This window comes from Prionailurus viverrinus, chromosome B4 (genome assembly GCF_022837055.1).
Source record: "Prionailurus viverrinus isolate Anna chromosome B4, UM_Priviv_1.0, whole genome shotgun sequence".
NCBI lineage: Eukaryota > Metazoa > Chordata > Mammalia > Carnivora > Felidae > Prionailurus > Prionailurus viverrinus.
In genome coordinates, this window is record NC_062567.1 from 72,985,406 (window position 1) to 73,003,788 (window position 18,383).

At 57.5% G+C, this 18,383-nt stretch overlaps 2 protein-coding genes across 3 annotated transcripts; one reads left to right on the forward strand and one right to left on the reverse strand.

Annotated features, from left to right (window-relative positions):
• Positions 1 to 339: 339 nt before the first annotated feature.
• Positions 340 to 6,425, reverse strand: WNT10B (Wnt family member 10B). Of its 2 annotated transcripts, XM_047866954.1 has the most exons (6): positions 6,260 to 6,425; positions 5,786 to 5,925; positions 4,747 to 4,866; positions 4,354 to 4,616; positions 2,211 to 2,584; positions 340 to 1,555 (listed from the first exon to the last, which is right to left on the reverse strand). In XM_047866954.1, exons 3-6 carry the CDS (start codon positions 4,818 to 4,820, stop codon positions 1,097 to 1,099), a joined length of 1,170 nt encoding a protein of 389 aa, XP_047722910.1. In that variant the 5' UTR covers positions 4,821 to 4,866; positions 5,786 to 5,925; positions 6,260 to 6,425; the 3' UTR covers positions 340 to 1,096. The 2 variants fall into 2 exon arrangements, with proteins under 2 accessions (XP_047722910.1, XP_047722909.1); XM_047866953.1 differs by lacking the exon at positions 6,260 to 6,425 and having other exon boundaries at positions 5,786 to 6,054.
• Positions 6,426 to 14,052: 7,627 nt separating this feature from the next.
• WNT1 (Wnt family member 1) lies at positions 14,053 to 17,389 on the forward strand. Its single transcript, XM_047867979.1, has 4 exons — positions 14,053 to 14,241; positions 14,968 to 15,221; positions 15,885 to 16,150; positions 16,626 to 17,389. The coding sequence occupies exons 1-4, from the start codon at positions 14,138 to 14,140 to the stop codon at positions 17,112 to 17,114; spliced, it is 1,113 nt and encodes a 370-aa protein (XP_047723935.1). The 5' UTR covers positions 14,053 to 14,137; the 3' UTR covers positions 17,115 to 17,389.
• Positions 17,390 to 18,383: the final 994 nt, after the last annotated feature.

Here is an 18,383-nt window from a genome sequence, read left to right on the forward strand (position 1 = left end):
GCCCAGGTCATTATCTCTTGGTTTGTGAGTTCAAGTCTCACGTCAGGCTCCATGCAGACAGCAGAGCCTATTTGGGATTCTCTCAGCCCCTCCCCTGCTCATTCTCTCTCTCTCTCTCTCTCTCTCTCTCTCTCTCTCTCTCTCTCTCTCTCAGAGAGAGAAAGAAAGAAAACTTTTAAAATAATAAAGAAATAAATCACTGACGACCATTTCAAATCCTTTGTGGAGCCAGGCAGGATATGGGTAAATAATGTCATTGAGTATATGAGGGTAGAATTCACCTGGAAAAGAAGCCATGGACTGGGATCCCAAGTGTGGGCAGAAATATCACCACCTGCATCCACCGGTCCAGTAGCTTAATTTATTTTAGTTACAAACAGAAACCAAGAACAAGTCTCAGTACAATAAATTATCCATCCCCATCCCTCCTGCTAAAGAAAGAATAAAAGGCTCAGAGAGTCTTAGGTAAAATTCTTCCTTTGGAGGTTTCCCTTTAACATCTGAAGGCGGGGGGGAGGGATAGTTTCCCTAAGGACCTAGACAAACAACCCTCTGAGGACTCAGGGGAGAGGTCCCCCTCCAGCACTCTGTCTCTTCCCCAAGAAAAACCTCTCTACCACCATCTCCCATTACCCCACAAGAGTGGGCCCAGATCACTGTAGAAGAGTTTGGGAATGGCAGGTAGGAATGAGTGGTCTCCCTGGATACAGGTCTTCCGGCTCCACACAGTGCCTGGGTCTATCCCTCAAAGGGAAAGAGTGGTCAAACTACAGGGACTCCCCAGCCAGAAGGAAGAGGAACCAGAGCTAAAGGGACCCCAGGGTGGGGGAGAGGGAGGCAATACAGTGCATTTCATCTGAGCTCATTTCAGGTGTTTAAGGAGCAGAAGAGGGGTGACAGCTTTCTCTCCAAGGCCCTCCTACTGTGGGGGAGAAGGCTGCACATCACAGACTCTACCTGACCCCCACCACCCCCAAGCTGCTTCCAGGTAGATACTTGGAGCTTCTAGGAGCCAGGACTGACCCTGGACAGAAATCAGAGCAAAAGGCTGAAAAGGTGCCCCTCCCCTTCCCCAGTGCTGTGGCGAGGCCGGCCCTCACTTACACACGTTGACCCACTCTGTGACCTTGCACTCATCACACAGCACGTAGCAGCACCAGTGGAAGCGGCAATGACAGCGCTCGACTCGTGTCTGCCGGAGCAGGTTGTGCCCACGGCCACAGCACAGGCTGCCACAGCCATCCAGCAGGCGGCTGGTCTTATTGCAGGCCCGGCCCCGAGTGCCCGGGGAGCCCACGGCAGGGTCTCGCTCACAGAAGTCAGGCGACTTCTCAAAGTAGACCAGCTCTCCTGAGAGGCGACGGGGACGCAGGCGGGGCTGGAAGGCTCCGGAGTTGCGGTTGTGGGTATCGATGAAGATGGCCCGACCCAGCCGCTCCCTCAACGCCGCCCCCACTGCCCGGAACTCTGGGGCCGCCCTCCAGCAGGTCTTGAACTGGCAACTGCCCGACGTGCCATGGCACTTGCATTTCCGCTTCAGGTTTTCAGTCACCACCTAGAGCGGCAGAGGGAGGCGAGGTGAAGGGGACGGCAGCAAATGGGCAGAGCACAGAGGCACAGGAGAGGGGAGGGGACAGAGAGCACAGGGAAGGATAAATATAGGCGAGAACGATCATGGAATATCAGAAGAGAAACGGCACTGAACGGCTGGCTAATAGCCCAACTCCCTCCTCTTCTGGCTGGAGAACTGAACCCAGAGCAGAGTGATTTGCCCATCTTTAATCACTAGCTGGTGACAGAGACTCAGCTTAGGGAACTAGGTGGTAACAGAACTCAACTCCAGTTGTCCGGACTCCCAGTCCAGTGCTCTTTCCAGAGTGAGCACCAAAATGAGGAGTCTGACCCAAAGAACCCCTAAATTCTGTAGGGAGGCAGCTGTAATAATAGCTATCTATCGTGTAATGAGCACCTACTGAGGACTACGCACTCTGCCGAGTGCTCCATTTGCTAGCTCCCTCTTAATGACAACGTAAGATAGATATCATTAGAGTCTTTTTACAGATGCAAAACTGAGGTTAAGTAACTTGAGGTCATCCAGATGGTGAGTGGCAATCACCCACCGCGTCTCCTCCTCTCATTCTGCTGTGCCTCTCAAACTCTAGCCAGGCCTCGAAAGCTAAGGAGACCCAGGACAAGTTGCACACACATACCTGTCGCCCCACCCTGTTGTTGTGGATTCGCATTCTTGCCTGGATGTCCCGGGGAGCTTCCCTGGAATCCAAGAAATCCCGAGAGAACTTCTCTCCAAAGTCCATGTCATGGTTACAGCCACCCCATTCCCATGTGTCCTGGGGGCCAGGGCTGGGGCCTGAGCCGGGGCCAGGACTGGGCAGGGAGTGGGGGAAACTCTTGCCCCGGGACAGTGCCTGCAGCTGCAGTAGTTTGGCCCTCAGCCGATCCTGCTCACCACTGCCCTTCCAGCCGCAGCCGCAGCTCACCAGCTTGCCCAGGCTGCAGGCCGTGGCTACCGCGTGCATGACCCCTGCAGCCAGCATGGAGAAGGAAAAAGCACTCTCCCGGAAACCTGGGGATAAAAAGGGTGTGACGGGGGGGATAAGGTTGACAGGCAGCTGAGAGGGGGGAGGTGGAAGGAAATAAGCAGCCACCCTTCAATTCCAGGAATTCCTAACTGGATCCTGACTTTGCCATTTACCAGCTGAATAACTGGGGAGAAAGTCACCGAGAAGAAAGGGAACAGAAGCACAGAGCCTCAGTTTCCTCATCTATTAAGGGCGGGGGGTGGTGGGAGTGGACTGAAGTGATCTCTGAGGCCCATCCTGGTTCGGTTACTCTGGGATCTGCGGGTGTGGATGAAAGAGCTAGCTTGAGGGCAAGACCCCAAGGGTTGGCAGGTGACTGAGAGGGAGTCCCCGAGGTCTTTGAAGATTCACCGAGTTCTACATCTGAAAGCCTTAGAAATTCCCCAGGGAGCTTGGGTGGTGGGGTGGAAGCCGAGACCTTTGTGGGGGGGTGTCTTTTTTTTTTTCTAAAGCGTCTTTTAACCAACGGTTGAAGCTTCCAGGGCTGGGGGCATCTCCACCACCCCAATACCCCCAAAGCACGGGAACTGTGGAGCTGTCCTTCCCCTTTCCAGTTTCTAGTTTTATATTTGCCCTTTGAGACTGCCCTTTATGTTTATCCTAACCTGCTATTACTCTATAAAATGCTGGGAGGGGGAGAGAGTGAGGGTGATTTTCCCTACGGCCCTATTAAAATATTGGCTTCTTTGTTATGTTTTGGGGGTCACAGAGGCTCAAGATGACAACCCTTTCCCATGCTTCCCATTTGGGTATCAAAGCCTACACCAGGCCCTGTAAGGAAGGAGGGGTCTCTCACTTCCTTTTAGGTAGGGGCTTCCTTGAGCCCTGAGAGGATGAGAGACAGCACCTCTTTAGGGGCCGGGCCTCTCCCACCCCAGGATGCAGGGCTTCTGGCCCAGCCTCCCGACCCCCCCCCCCAACCTCCACCCTCCAGGGGTGAAGCTGTTTGCACACGTCTTGGGAATTCCCCCGCAGATGGCAGCTGCCTATTAACCCCGTAGTCCCTGAAGTACTGCCCCCACCCTGGAGCTGAGCACAGAATGGATCTTTACTCCTCCAGGGAGGAAACTCGGGCATGGCCTGGCAAGAGGCAACGATGCCTTCCAGACCATACCTCCCAGACCAGACCAGCAGTGACCTGTTCTTCGCCCCTCCAGCCGTTCCTCACCTGCTCAGGTGAGAGCCACCTGGGGCCCCCACAGCACAGAGGAGGGGGCTGCTCCCCGGCTTCAAAGTCATCAGGGTCTTTGTTCCCAGCCTCTGCTCCTGGGAACCCCAGCAATTAGGGGAGTAGGTTTAACCCTTAAACGGTTGGGGGCGTCACCCCACCCCCGCTGAGGCTCTGGGGACACCAGCCTGGGCTTGTCCCAGCGGAGAGGGAGAGGGGAGAAAGTTGAGGGAGGGAATGGGGGGGGACGTTTGAAGCTTCCAGGGCTGGGGGCATCTCTTCCTCACAGGTGCAACCCAGACTGAGCCTGGTGGAGGCAGGAAAGGGGGGCCCTAGGGTAGGAGAGCCGCGACCCAGCTGCCTTGCCGGCAGCACGCAGGTGGAAGTCAGGAGCAGGGGCCCAGACGGGTGGCCAGGCCCAGCTCCGTGGCTCCCGGGGGGGGGGGAATTCCCAGAGAGGCCCCTCCCCGAGTCGTGAACCGGTCCCTTCCCGCCTCCGCTCGCCTCGGCCTGCCGCCCCCCCCCCCCCCCCCCCCCCCCCCCGCCCCCAGCCCCAGAGGCGCAGACCCGCCCGGCCCGGCTCACCGCGCTTGAGGATGGCGCTGTGGTGCGGCAGGCGGCCGCCGCCCTCCAGCGCCGAGCAGTTCCAGCGCTGGTCGCGCAGCTGGTGCTGACACTCGTGGACCGCGATATGCAGGCCCTGAAGCGCGGATGCCGTCACGTCGGGGCTGCGCAGGCACAGGCCTAGCTGCCGTTTGCTCAGGCCCGACAGCGTCAAGCATACGGTGTTAGCGGTCAGCGGCGGCTCGCCGGGCAGCTTCAGGCCCAGAATCTCATTGCTGAGGGCCCTGGGAACGCAGAAGGCGTTTCGGGGTCTGTGGTCCAGGCCGCGCGCCCCCTCCGACTCCTCCCGTCCCGGGTCGGTGCTTGCAGCCTACGGCTCTCTCGAGGGCTGGGTGACAGGGGGGAATTGCTCACCGACTGCACAACGCCAGGAACAGGAGACCCGCGAAGCCCGAGGGCGGAGGCCGCGGCCGGGGCTCCTCCGGCATGTCGAAGCCCGGGCCGGAAGGCCCCGGTGGGCAGATCGATCACCGCCTGCGGGACAGAGAGACTTGGGCACTCGGGAATAAGGTGGGCTCCCCCGAGCAACCAAGGATTCCTAACTCACCAGTGCCACCCCAGTGACCCTCCACATTCCTCCCCAAACAAAACAGTAAGAATCATCCCTTGATTCCCAGTCCCCGCACCCTGCGGGAAGACTTAGGGGCCTCGCAGCTGGGGCTTATGCAAGCGCCCCTGGAGCCGGACCCAGCCAGACACAATGCCCGGCACACAGACACACTCACGTGCAGACTCAGACACACCGACTCACAAACACCACTCCACCATCTTGCCCCCCGGGGCTCCCTCTTTAAGGGCCCCAGGACTGGCTTCCCTTGCCGATACAGTCTCGCTTTTAGGGTTAGGGGCCAGAATTGGGAGGCGGTTCTCCACCAACAGATCGCAGGATGTGGGGGAGGGTCACCTCCAGATGCCGTCGAGGGCAGGCACCCTCCGTGAGAAAGGTGGAGGAATGGGCTCCCAACCCCTCTCTACCCCCTTCTTCTGCAGTTGGGAGAGAGGGGAGGCTCCAGGTGTGCCAGACAGGGAGGGGACCTGGTTCCCGCCTGTAAAGGACCGTAGCTCAGGCTGAGTCCTCTTCCTCCTCTGTGTTACCTTTCCTAACTAGTGTTCCCCTCCTTCCAGACGCCCGTCTGTCTGGTCCCCTCAGGTCCCAGCCTCGGTCCCCAACCCTTTGCTCTCGCGTTCATTGCCCTTCAGATCTGGGGGTGTCCCTTTATTTGCTGTCTTCATCTCTGGCAATATCCCTGGCTCTCTCTCGGTGTCTCCGTGCCCCTGTGGGCGGATGCGTGTCTGTCTGTCTGTCTGTCTGTCTGTCTGTCTGACTGCCCGTGTGCCTGTCTCGGCCGCGTGTGCTCGTCCCTGCCCTCCCTGCTTTCCCGGCTCCGATTACCTCCAGCTGCTCTGGTGCGGGGTCGCCACCGGCAGGGCTGGGTCGCCTGGGCTCGGGCTTCTCAAACCGTGGGGAGACTGCCTCGGGTTCTGCCCCCTCGGCAGAGCCGCATTCTTCCAGGGTAGGGCCACTCCTCTTCGCTGCTTCCCCAGCGCCGCCGCCGCAGCCGCCGGGAGGAAGGGAGGGAGGAAGGGAGGGAGTGATCGAGAAAGCTAGCGAGCGGTCTAGCAAAGAACTGGGGGCTCTGGCTCTACTCTACTCATGCCGAGCTCACAGGCGGCTCTGCTGCGGCTGACAGAGTTGCGGCCCCTCCCCGAGCCCCGGGCATCCCCACCCCACTCCTCGCACCCCCCGCCTTGACCCAGGGAGCGCAGCCGCTCCCCCTCCTCCCAGCCTACACACACACCCTCTCCCCCGACGCCTGGGTTCACGCTTGGCCCCACTGAAGGGGGTGGTGACCAAAGTGCCTCTCACCTGCTCTGGGTAGCCAAGTCTGCAAGGAGGGTGCAGGGACCCAGACTAGGGAGACAGGAGCCTGGTCCCACGTGGTCATTTCTCTTTGCCTCAGTTTCCCCAAGGAGAGCTGGATGGCTGGAGAGTGCCTTTGACACGATGAAGCTGGAGCTGAGAATCAACTTCTCTCCCTGGACACTGCTGTGCAGAGCCCTGAGCCAGAGCGCACCACAAGGCACTCAGAGCCGGCAGGAAAAGCTCCCTTCTGGGTGGCTTGGCTTCCACCCACCTCTGAGCTCTGAGCCTGCCCCTTGGGAGGGGTCAGCCTTGGCCTCAGAGTTTGGTCCTAGCAGAGGCTCGGGTAGCCCCAAAGATCTTCAGCCTTCTCCTCTGCTTCCCTTGGCTTCCAGGCATCCTTGCCTGCGGAGTTCTCCTGCCCTTCCCAGGATCCCCCAGTCTGTACTTGGAGTGGCCCATATCGTCGCTCCATGCTTTCAGACGTGCTTCACATGGAATGAGGAGGGCCTTGGGATCTCAAACAGAGCCCAGCCTGAGGACAGCCAGGGAAAGAGTCCCATCTTGGGGTGCACAGACCAGGACAAACCACCTTAGGGAGCTCCAGTGGCAGTGAAGGGGTTAGGCGCCACTGCGCTCCTGCCTGACTCACCCTCCCAGCTCTAACCACTGCGGGCTATTTTTGCCAGAGAGGGGCCCCAGGCTTCCCAGCCGCCCCCCGCCCCTGCCAGACCGCAGCCCAAGGCACGACTGGCCCCGTGCGCCCGAGGCTGGCACGTTGACTCAGAGACAGGCCCCCTGGGGAAGCAGAGCCACGGGGCTGAAACCCACAGCCACAGTCATCTCTTCCTTGGTGGTGGCCATGCAGCTCGTCTGGGCAGCCAGCCTCCAGCCTGTGCTGCTGCAGAGCCTGCCCTGTGCTGCAGGGGGCACTGTTGTCTAGGGGGCAGAGCGGTCTGAGAGAGGTCAGTGACTTTCATCTGCCCGTGTATTTTTTATTGACCACCTTTATGTACCAGGTCTTGAGTAGGCTGGGGAGGTAAAAGTGCCCTGGTTCCTGACACTGGCCAGCTCTGGCCAGAAGAGGGTTGCTTTTCTTTGCTTTTGCACCTCCGGGGGCAGGGAAGCAGGAGAAGTAGCCCTATAGCCCCTGCCTCTTCTTCCTGTTTAGAGGCCAAGACCCAAACCATGTGTGGCTTTTGAGGCCACCAGAATCTGCAATCTCAGTAGCTTTCACCCTTACACCTGGATTCAGCGATCCTTGCCAACGTCCTTGTCCTTCTGCCTGCGTGTTAGCCTGGGACTCCACTCAGGTCCCTGGAGGAAGGGGACAAGGTTTCCTATGCTCCTCTTCTCTTGTGGAGACCCCTTGGACATTTTTTCTGATTTTTTCTTCTGATTCTACCCTTGTCAGGCTGTAGTGTAGTCAGGTGCCAAGGAATGGCCAGGGGCAGAACTACCACCATAGACTTCAACTTCTCAGTGACTCCAGGGCTCCCCAAGCTGGTCTGTCCAGGGGTCCATACTCCTGTTCCCTCTCCATGCAGAAGCTCAGCTCTGGGACAGAAGGCCACAGGCAGGCAGACTGGGTGGCCTGAACTGGCCCTCAGTGCCCTTGGCCCGACCGGCTGGCCTGAGCACTGACCCGCAGGCGGCTGGAGGGTGGTGGAGCAGGCGGGGTCTGGAGAGGGCTGCGGGTACACACCCATTGCCTAATACCCCAAGCACGCAGCCAGCTCCAGGAAAGGGGAGGGGCGGGAACCAGAGAGACCTTGACAGGGGTTGGGGCCATGACAGGAGGGGGAAAGTGAGGGGCTGTCATTACTCTGGGGAGGGAGTGGGAGCAAGCTGGTCCTCCTTCCCTTCGATGAGAAGACTGGAGGGCTGCCTTCCCATCATGAGGATGGAGGGTGGGTGTAGCAAGAACAATCTGGGAAGAACACTGGAGCCCTGGAGGGCGGGGGTCAAAAAGAAGAGTGGGGGCCCCCGGGAGATTGGGGGATCCAGCAACCGAGGCGGTGGCTAATGCAGAGCAAAGCCTCGGGAACCTCCTCCTCCTCCCCCCCTCATGTTTGCCTTGGCCCGGGGTCCCGGGTGACTCATCTATTGCTGAGCCGCTGATAGGGGCGGCCAGGCCCGGGGAACCCAAATTATAGGCCCAGGAGGGATGGATGCGCCCTCAGCGGTGAGCTCAGCTGTGCTGCCCACCCTCCGCCTGTCACGCCTTCTGTTGTAGCACCACAGGCCACCGCCCGGAGGCACCAAAGGGTCCACAGTCCGACTGCGTCGGACTCTCAGGGAAAACCCCAACAGTTGAGCGGTTGGCCCCAACAAATCTGCGGGATTACCCTAGAAAGAACTTTGCCCCCTTCTCTACCAGAGGCTGATGCCTTCCCGGCCCAAGGAGGCAGTGCCGCCTGCTGGTGCTTCAAAGGAAGGTAGGCTCTTCTGCCCGTGAACCCTCAGCCCTAGTTCCCTGCTTCCTCCCCACACCCCAACATCAAAATAAAGCCCCTTTCCCCTCCAGTATCTCTCTCCCCTGTTCCTGCTCCAAGGAGGTGCTTTGCTACTGGCTTTCTACTTCAAGCCTTTAAAGTTATCCGTGGTCAAAAGTGATAGAAAAACAGAGCCAGGTAAAGGAGATAGGTGGTGAGATTCCGCTTTACATAGGGGGATGGGAAAGGAAGTGAGGGAATGAACCCACGGAGATATCGGAGGACGGGCATTCCAGAAGTCAGAAAAGCAGGTGCAAAGATCTGGAGACAGGAACTCATTTGGGATGTTCAAGGAATTAGCAACTAGGCCAGTGCCGCCAAAGGGAGGAACCCACAGGGGAGAGAACTGGTGCGCAATGAAGGAGCAAGATGGACCATATAGGGCTGTGGAGGCCACTGTAAAGATTTTGCCTTTTTCTTTGAGTGAGATTGGGGATCATTGGAAAATTCCCAGCAGAGGAATGAAATGATCTGACTTCTGTTTTGGAAAGAATGCCTCTGGCTGCTCTGTGGATAAGAGACTGGGGGTGGGGGGGTGGGGAGCAAGATGGAGTGGCCATTTACTGAGATGGGAGCACTGAAGAAAGACCTGGTTAGGATGGGGAAGAATCAGGAGTTCAGTGTTTTCTGTTTTTTTTTTTTTAATGTTTATCTATTTTCTAGAGAGAGACAGAGCATGAGCAGAGGAGGAGCAGAGAGAGGCGGAGACAGAATCTGAAGCAGGCTCCAAGCTCTGAGCTGTGAGCCGCAAGATCATGACCTGAGCTGAAGTCGGATGTTTAACCAACTGAGCCACCCAGGTGCCCCAGGAGTTCAGTTTTGAACATGTACATCTTGATATGCTTATTCAAGTGTTAGGTGTGCAAGTCCAGAGTTTAGGGTTAAGGGCCAGAGATATAAATTAGGGAGCATGAGACTGAATAGATCACCAAGAGAATGAGTATCGACTGGAAAGAAACTCCAAATTGAATTGGTGTATACTCTGAAGCTTAGAAATTGGGTATACAGGGTGCAACCAGATAGAAGACTGAGAAGGTGAGCAGCTAGGGAGGTAGGAATGGTGTTCTTGAAACCAAGTGAGAAAGTATTCCAAGAAGGAGAAAGTGTTCAACTCCATCTGCTGTTCCTTAAAAGTTGGTTAGGATGAGAGCCAACAGGTCATGGATGATTTTGATCAGGAGGTGTAGCAGATTCAAAGAGGTGATGGGGTGGAAAGAGGGAATAAAGAAAAGAAATTGGCGCCAGTGATTAAAGCAGCCCTTTTGAGCTTTTGCAGTAAAAGAGGGCTGAGAAATGGAGCAATCTCAGGAGGTAATGTGGCGTCGAATGAAGCTTTAGAGTTTTTAGAGGGGAGATATTACAGCATTTTGCCTGCTGATGGGTATGATCCAGCATAGAGGTAAATTGAAGAAACAAGAAAGAAACAGGACAATTGATAGAGTAATGATTTGATCTAAATAGAAATTTGGGCCAGGTCATTCATAGCATGACTCAGACTTAGAGCCCTTAGAGCCCACTTTTCTTCACTACTCCTGGTGGGTGGAATGGTAGAACAAAGGATACCGGCTTGTCTTTTCTTTCTTCCCACCTCTGCTTGTCACCAGGAGCCACAGAAAGGGCTTCCTGTCTTCCAGTGCATCTCCAGCTTCCATGGGGTTTAATCAATCCACAGGCCAAAGCACATGGCCCAGGCCCCAGTGGGAATAAACTCCTAAGGGATGAAGGACAAGCTGCCCATGGTACTTTGTCTATTTACTTGAGCCTTCTGTGCTGGGTGCCCTCCGTAGAGACTACTGGATTTGGATCTGGGGAGGATGCTGGGCCCAGAACATCTTGTCTCTCAGGGTCAAATCCTTGGGAGGGTCAGGTGCACTGGACTGGGCAATAGGCCTGGGAAGGATATTGCCCTCAAAAGTAACCTCCATCAGGGGGCACCTGGGTGGTTCAGTCAGTTAAGTGGCCGACTTCTCAGGTCATGATCTCTCAGTTCATGAGTTCGAGCCCACATCGGGCTCTGTGCTGACAGCTCAGAGCCTGGACCCTGCTTCAGATTCTGTGTCTCCTTCTCTTTCTGCCCCTCCCCCCACTTGCACTATGCCCCTCCCTCTCTCAAAAATAAATAAACACTAGGGCTCCTGGGTGGCTCAGTCGGTTGGGCATCTGACTTCAGCTCCGGTCATGATCTCACGGCTTGTGGGTTCAAGCCCCTTGTCGGGCTCTGTGCTGACAGCTCGGAGCCTGGACCCTGCTTTGGATTCTGTGTCTCCCTCTCTCTCTCTGCCCTTCCTCTGCTCATGCTCTGTCTCTCTCAAAAATAAATAAACATGAATTTTTTTTTAAAAATTAAAAAAAAACCACTAAAATAACAAATTTAAAAAAACCTCCATCAGGCTTCATCTTGGTTAATAAGCATCTCATTTAAAATGGAGGTGCCCTTGGGGCAGCTGGGTGGCTCAGTCGGTTAAGCATCCGACTTCCGCTCCTGTCATGATTTCACAGTTTGTGAGTTCGAGCCCCTCATCGGGCTCTGTGCTGATAGCTCAGAGCCTGGAGCCTACTTCAGATTCTGTGTCTCCCCGTCTCTCTCCCCCTCCCCTGCTCACACTCTGTGTCTCTCTGTCTCTCGGTATAAATAAACGTTAAAAAAAATTTTTAAATAAAAAATAAAATGGAGGTGCCCCAAGAAGATTAATTAAACTTATCAGACATGGACTCCTTAGAGTAATTTCCCTGCCTTTAATGGGATACCTGATCATTTCTGAGACTTAGAACTCTTCAGGATCAGACCTGGGTACATACTCAGTTAGAAAGCACCCCCTAAAAGCAGGGGAGGTGAAAAAGAGAGGATTCAAAAGGGAGACAGAAAGATCCTAAAAATCATTTTTATTTATCTGTCACTTTTGAGATGGGGTCCATAGCTTATTGTATTTGCTACACACTCACAAAAGCTGGAAAGAGCATTGGCTTTGAGTCAAAAAGAGTTTTTTAAAGTTTATTTATTTTTGAGATAGAGAGAGAGAGAGAGAGAGAGAGAGAGAGAGAGAGAGAGAACACAGGGGAGGGGCAGGGAGACAGGGAGAGAGAGAATCTCAAGCAGGTTCTGAGCTGTTCAGCACAGAGCCTGACTCAGGGCTCGAACTCACGAACTATGAGATCATGACCTGAGCTGAAATCAAGAAATCAGACACGTAACCAGCTGAGCCCCCCAGGCACCCCAGATCTGAGTTTTAATTTGGGTCTACCAACTTGTTCATTTTTTTTAAGATTCTAATTTTGAAGCTATTTATTTATTTATTTATTTTACATTGGTTCCATGCCCAAAGTGGGGCTTGAACTCAGGACCCTGAGATCAAGAGTCTCATGCTCTTCCCACTGAGCCAGACAGGTGCCCCTAAGATTTTGTTTTTTAAGTAATCTCTACACCCACTGTAGGGCTCAAACTTACAACCCCAAGATCAAGAGTCACATGCACCAGCGACTCGGCCAGACACGTGCCCCATTTATTCATTCATTAGCTGTGTAGACCTTGGACAACTTCTTAATCTATTTTTTTTCCCTCTGTAAAGTGAGAGAGAAGAGAGACATAAGGGAGGAGGTCCTCCCTCCTGGCAGGGGCCATTTGTGTATGGTGGTAGGGCATGATGACAAAGCTGGTGGTGCTCCCTATGCCCCAGTACAGGGGACAGCAGCCACTTCCTCTTCAATAGGAGGCCAAGATAGCCTTGAAGCTGAATTGGAGTCCCTGGGAAAAAAGAGAAAAGCCTACAATGGAGGAGATGCTTGCAAGCATTCGGGATATCTCAAATGTGGTGAGAGTGGAAAGAGCCAGAATTTTGCAAGAAGAGAGAAACTTGGCAGAAAAATCCAAAAAGAAGCAGACACGTGGAGGCACAAGTTCCCTATTCTGGGTTCAGCTCAGCCAGCAACTCTTCTCTTCCCAGCCCTCCCCACCCACACGCACACCTGACATCCACTCCACTGCCCTTCCTGAGCCTAATCCACAGAGACTCAGCTACTCCAGGCTTTGTCCATCTTGATGCCGCCTTGGTTGCAGCCTCAGTCCCCTCCCCCGGTGACATGCACATGTTGATACATGCCACAGAGTGACACACCACAGGGTGACACAAGGTATACACGGCGAGAGTGACACATATATGCATAGTTAATCTCCCCACGCACACACACTCATCCACCCATCCACCCACCTCCACAAACAGTCCCAGACACTCCATCCCTCAGTCAGTCTTTGGGTCTTTCCTGACAGTGGCCGCCACCTCCTTCCCGACACATAGATGATGCACTGCCCCAGGTGGTGGCTGTGACAAGATGACTGATCCCTCCTGACGTGAGCTACATGCCAAGATTCTTTGGAAAGTTCCCTAACGTCCCTCCTCAAAACATGGAGTTTCTCTCCATGAGGACACACACGAGTGTGCACCCTCAGAACACACTCACACATTCTCATATGCATTCCCCCTTGCATTGTCCCACTTAGACACACACACACACACACACACACACACACACACACACACACCATAGTCACTTGTGCACTCCTACCAGCCCACAAACACAAACTGCCGCGGTCCCCGGTTTTCTCTCTGGTGAACTTACCCCACAAACCCACCCTCAGGATTTCCCTGACCACGACCCCACTCCCAGTCTCCCCCTTATCCTTCCCTGTCCAGCCGTCGGGGGTTCCAAAGCAGGAGGCGTCTCCCCGGAGTCGCTGCCCAGAATCACAACTTTCCTTCCTCTACTCAGGAGTGGGGAGAGAGAGGACGCCAGACGGGCCCAGGGTGACGTCGAGGGGACAGCCCCACAGCCGGTGGTGGCGAAGCGGCTGGGCTCCCGGCAGACTCTCCCCTTAGCACATTGTCGCCGCGCCCCCTGGCGGACGCTGGTCCCCGACGGGCTCCGGACGCGAAGAGGAGTGAGGCGGGCGCGCGTGGGAGGGCGTCCCAAGGGGAGGGGTCGGCGGCCAGTGCAGGCCCGGAGGCGGGAGCCACCGGGCAGGGGGCGGGGGTGAGCCCCGACGGCCAGCCCGTCAGCTCTCGCCTCAGACGGGCGGGAGCCACGGCCCCGCTCGCTGCCCATTGTCTGCGCCCCTGACCGGTGCGCCCTGGTGCCACGGTGCGGCCCGGCGGGCAGCCTCCTATCGTCACTTCAGCCAGCGCCGCAACTATAAGAGGCGGTGCCGCCCGCCGTGGCTGCCTCAGCCCACCAGCTGGGACCGCGAGCCATGCTGCCCGCCGCCCGCCCCCAGGGCTGTTAGAGCCAGACTGCGAATTCTCGCCACCGCCGCCACCGCCGCGACCCGTCCCACCGTCGCGGGCAGCAGCCAAAGCCGCCCCAACTTCAGCACAGAGCAGGCGAGGCCGGGCAGGCCATGGGGCACTGGGCGCTGCTGCCCGGCTGGGTTTCTGCTACGCTGTGGCTGGCGCTGGCCGCTCTGCCCGCAGCCCTGGCCGCCAACAGCAGTGGCCGATGGTGGTAAGTGAGCTGGTGCGGGGTCGCCACTTGTCCCGGGGCGCAGAGCCAGGGGCCAGCCCCAGCCAGCTCCCACGCTCTGGGATCCGTCCGCAGACAGGCTCGCTCCACCGCACTGACTTCCCTCCGAGACACCGAGGGGCGCTCTGGAGCGGAGCTGCCCCAGAGAATCTAGTTCTGAGGAGGTGGGGTGAACGGTCCGCCCGCGGCGGCCCACGATACTCCCTCCAGGCAGGGAGCCCACTCTCATCTGGCACCGCCCTTCTCCCTTGAGCCCCAAACCCAGCCTCGCGGGGGTAGCCACACCACGGGTTTCCCTGCCTCGGAAGCGAAGGGCCAGGCCAGCGCTCAGAAAGGAGGCGAGAGGAGGGTGGGACTCCTGAGCATTTCACCCCTTGGGTGGGCATGGACTCCAGGCCAGGATTTCCTTGCCCAGGCTCCCGGGGAAGCAGTCTCTCAGAGTCAAGGTGGACATCTAGTCTTCAGGTTTCCCATGCCTCCCCTGTCCAGTCCCCAGGCCCAGGGTCCTGAGCGGCCCTGCACAACACTCTGGACGCCCATTCCTTTCAAACCAGTTAGCCAGGGAGCTCGGAGTCTTTACCTCATTATTGATCTCCTGCTGCTCTCTCAGGCAAATAGTCCCAGGAAGAGGACAGGGTAGACACGATCTTTTTGCTTAGGGAGCAGGTCCCCTACCAGAGCCTGAGCTCCTACCACGCATCTCACCAGGGGCATCGTGAACGTAGCCTCCTCCACGAACCTGCTGACCGACTCCAAGAGTCTACAACTGGTGCTGGAGCCCAGTCTTCAGCTGCTGAGCCGCAAACAGAGGAGGCTGATCCGCCAGAACCCGGGGATCCTGCACAGCGTGAGCGGGGGGCTGCAGAGCGCTGTGCGAGAGTGCAAGTGGCAGTTCCGCAACCGCCGCTGGAACTGCCCCACGGCTACGGGGCCCCACCTCTTCGGCAAGATCGTCAACCGAGGTGGGTACCCAGGGAAGCGACACTTCCGGGACCAGGGGAACGCAGGGTCACCCGCAGGGCAGGGGCGGGCGAGTGCAGGGAAGATGTCCCAGGCGCCTGCAGGGTTCCAGGATCAACCCGCCCAAGAGCTTCGCGCCCAGCGCCAGCTCTACCAGGCGTTTGCAAGCCGTGCACCTCCGGCGCGAAGCTTAACTTTTCTGCGCCACTGCCCCAGCAAAAGCGAGTTCTGAGTCGTGGACGCCGGCTCGCCACCGTTTCCCCGGCCCCTCTCAAAGGCGCCTGGGAAGCTGATCTCCGCGAGTGTGTCTTGCCTCCAGCCCAGCAAGGCTTGCATCGCCGACAGGGGCCGAAAGTTTGGGGCGCGGAGAGGTCTTGGCAAGTGCAGAGTTCTTCCCCTCCCCTCTTTTCAGTTTTTCCCTCTGGACCTGCCCCACTCCCACTGAGGAGCCAAATGCGCCCTGAGTCTCAGGAACGCGTGATTACAAGCGTGGACAGGGTTGCGTGCCCACGCACGTGCTTTCTCTAGGAGATCAGCTTCCCAACCCAGCCGGCCGCCGGCTCTCGGGACTCTAAGGGCGGAGTCAAGGGTCCCAAGCCCTCCACCGCGGATGCTGGCAGAACCCCGCGTACCCCCTCGCTGATCCCCGCTCCCTTCCGTCACAGGCTGTCGGGAAACGGCGTTTATTTTCGCTATCACCTCCGCCGGGGTTACCCATTCGGTGGCGCGCTCCTGCTCAGAGGGCTCCATCGAGTCTTGCACGTGCGACTATCGGCGGCGCGGCCCTGGGGGCCCCGATTGGCACTGGGGGGGCTGCAGCGACAACATCGACTTCGGCCGCCTCTTCGGCAGGGAGTTTGTGGACTCCGGGGAGAAGGGGCGGGACCTGCGCTTCCTCATGAACCTTCACAACAACGAGGCTGGCCGCACGGTGAGCGGGCTTGAGGGGCTCCGCACGGAAGCGGAGTGGCGTGGCAGGGAATCTCCGAGTCCCTGAGCAGGGGCTAACCTCGAACTTGGGGAGTGACGATCGGTGATAAGGCCAGGCGTCAGAGTAGGGAATCAGGAGAGGACGTCCCGAGGATGCAGGAGGTGTGGACGGAAGGCAGAGAATGGAAGAGATAGTGGCTGAGGGCAGGTAGAACTGAAGACATTAGACGTCATGGAACCCGTGGAATGTATTGCCTGCAGCCCTCCGTTGTACAGATTCAAAAAACGAGGCTTGGAGGCCGAGACCACTATCCCGCGTGGAGCAGTTGGGCCTGGGGTTCAAATCTCGGCGCGAGGGCTAAGCCTGGGCCTTTGCTGAGGTCCTGGCAGGGTCCGGGAGGGGGCGGTATCTGGGACGGTGGTGGCTCTGGCCCTGACAGTGCCCCGGGACACCCTTTCTTCCTCCTTCCCCCCAGACTGTGTTCTCTGAGATGCGCCAGGAGTGCAAGTGCCACGGGATGTCCGGCTCGTGCACGGTGCGCACGTGCTGGATGCGGCTGCCCACGCTGCGCGCCGTGGGCGACGTGCTGCGCGACCGATTCGATGGCGCCTCGCGCGTCCTCTATGGCAACCGCGGCAGCAACCGCGCCTCGAGGGCGGAACTGCTGCGCCTGGAGCCCGAGGACCCGGCGCACAAGCCGCCCTCCCCCCACGACCTCGTCTACTTCGAGAAATCGCCCAATTTCTGCACGTACAGCGGACGCCTGGGAACGGCGGGCACGGCCGGGCGCGCCTGCAACAGCTCCTCGCCCGCGCTGGACGGCTGCGAGCTGCTCTGCTGTGGCCGGGGCCACCGTACGCGCACACAGCGCGTCACCGAGCGCTGCAACTGCACCTTCCACTGGTGCTGCCACGTCAGCTGCCGCAACTGCACGCACACGCGCGTACTGCACGAGTGTCTGTGAGACGCTTCGCGGACTCGCCTCAGGAGCGTTCCCCTCTAGCCCACCCGGATACGTGCCCACCCAGTCCCTCCAGCCACAACCCCCGCGATTCATACGTGCGCGATCATTTCTCCCACCTCCTCCTACCGGGGGACTCCTGAAACCACTTGCCTGGGCCGGCATGAACCCTCTTGCCATCCTGATGGACCTGCCCCGGACCTACCTCCCTCCCTCTCCCGGGAGACCCCTTGTTGCACTGCCCCCTGCTTGGCCAGGAGGTGAGAGAAGGATTGTTCCCTTCCCCGTGGGGGTCAGCTTCTGACCGTGTGGCTCTGCTTCCTCCACCGCGCCAGTGACCCCCCCCCGCCCCCCCCGCCTCTCTCCCTCCCCTTTATCCTCCGTTTTTTCTCCAGATCTTCTCACGCCCTTCCCATTCTCCTGCCAAGGGTGCGGACGCTGAACACACACCTGGACAGCAGGGCCTTTCTCCTCCCCACCTACAACGGAACCGGGAGGTTCTAGGGTGAAAGGGCAGCTGTGGTGATGTGGAAAAGGAGGTTGGGGGACCCAGCAGAAATACCCCCATTCTCCCAGCCTCTGTCATGGAGCCATTGAACAGCTGTGAGCCATGCCTCCCTCACCCACCTCCTACCCCTTCCTGTCCTGCCTCCTCATCAGTGTGTAAATAATTTGCACTGAATCGTGGATACAAAGCCACGAGTTTGGTTGTTGTAAATAAAACTATTTATTGTGCTGGGTTCCGGCCTGGCTTGCAGAGACCACTTCCACCCCACCCCAATCCCTCTCCCTTCTCCTCTCCTTCTGCTCTCCAGCCTCTTCTGATCCCTCTCTTCCTCTCCCCAATTTCTCAAAGATGCCGTTGCCTACCGGAATCAGCATTTCCTTCCATTGTAGCTATTAGTGGCTCCCCACCCCCACCGATGTAGTATCTTCCTCCGCAGAATAAAATTTCTATTTTTATCAGTGACTCGGTGGCTTCTCCTTGAACCCAGAACACACCATTGCTTGCCTCTCTTGAATAGGCTACATTGTCGGGGGACTGGTTTCCCCCGCCCTGCAAGAAGACCCTGAGATTCTGACCCTTGCATGACCTTAATGAGGCCCCTGGGGATCTAGGTCGTCAGAAGAACCTGGCCAGGAGCCAGGACACCCTGCAAGATTCTTCTTCCTATTTGAACACCAACCGGCTGTGTGATACTGGGCAAGTCCATAACTGCCTCAGTTTCTTCCCTTGATGAACGGGGATTAAACAAACAGGCAAACAAACTC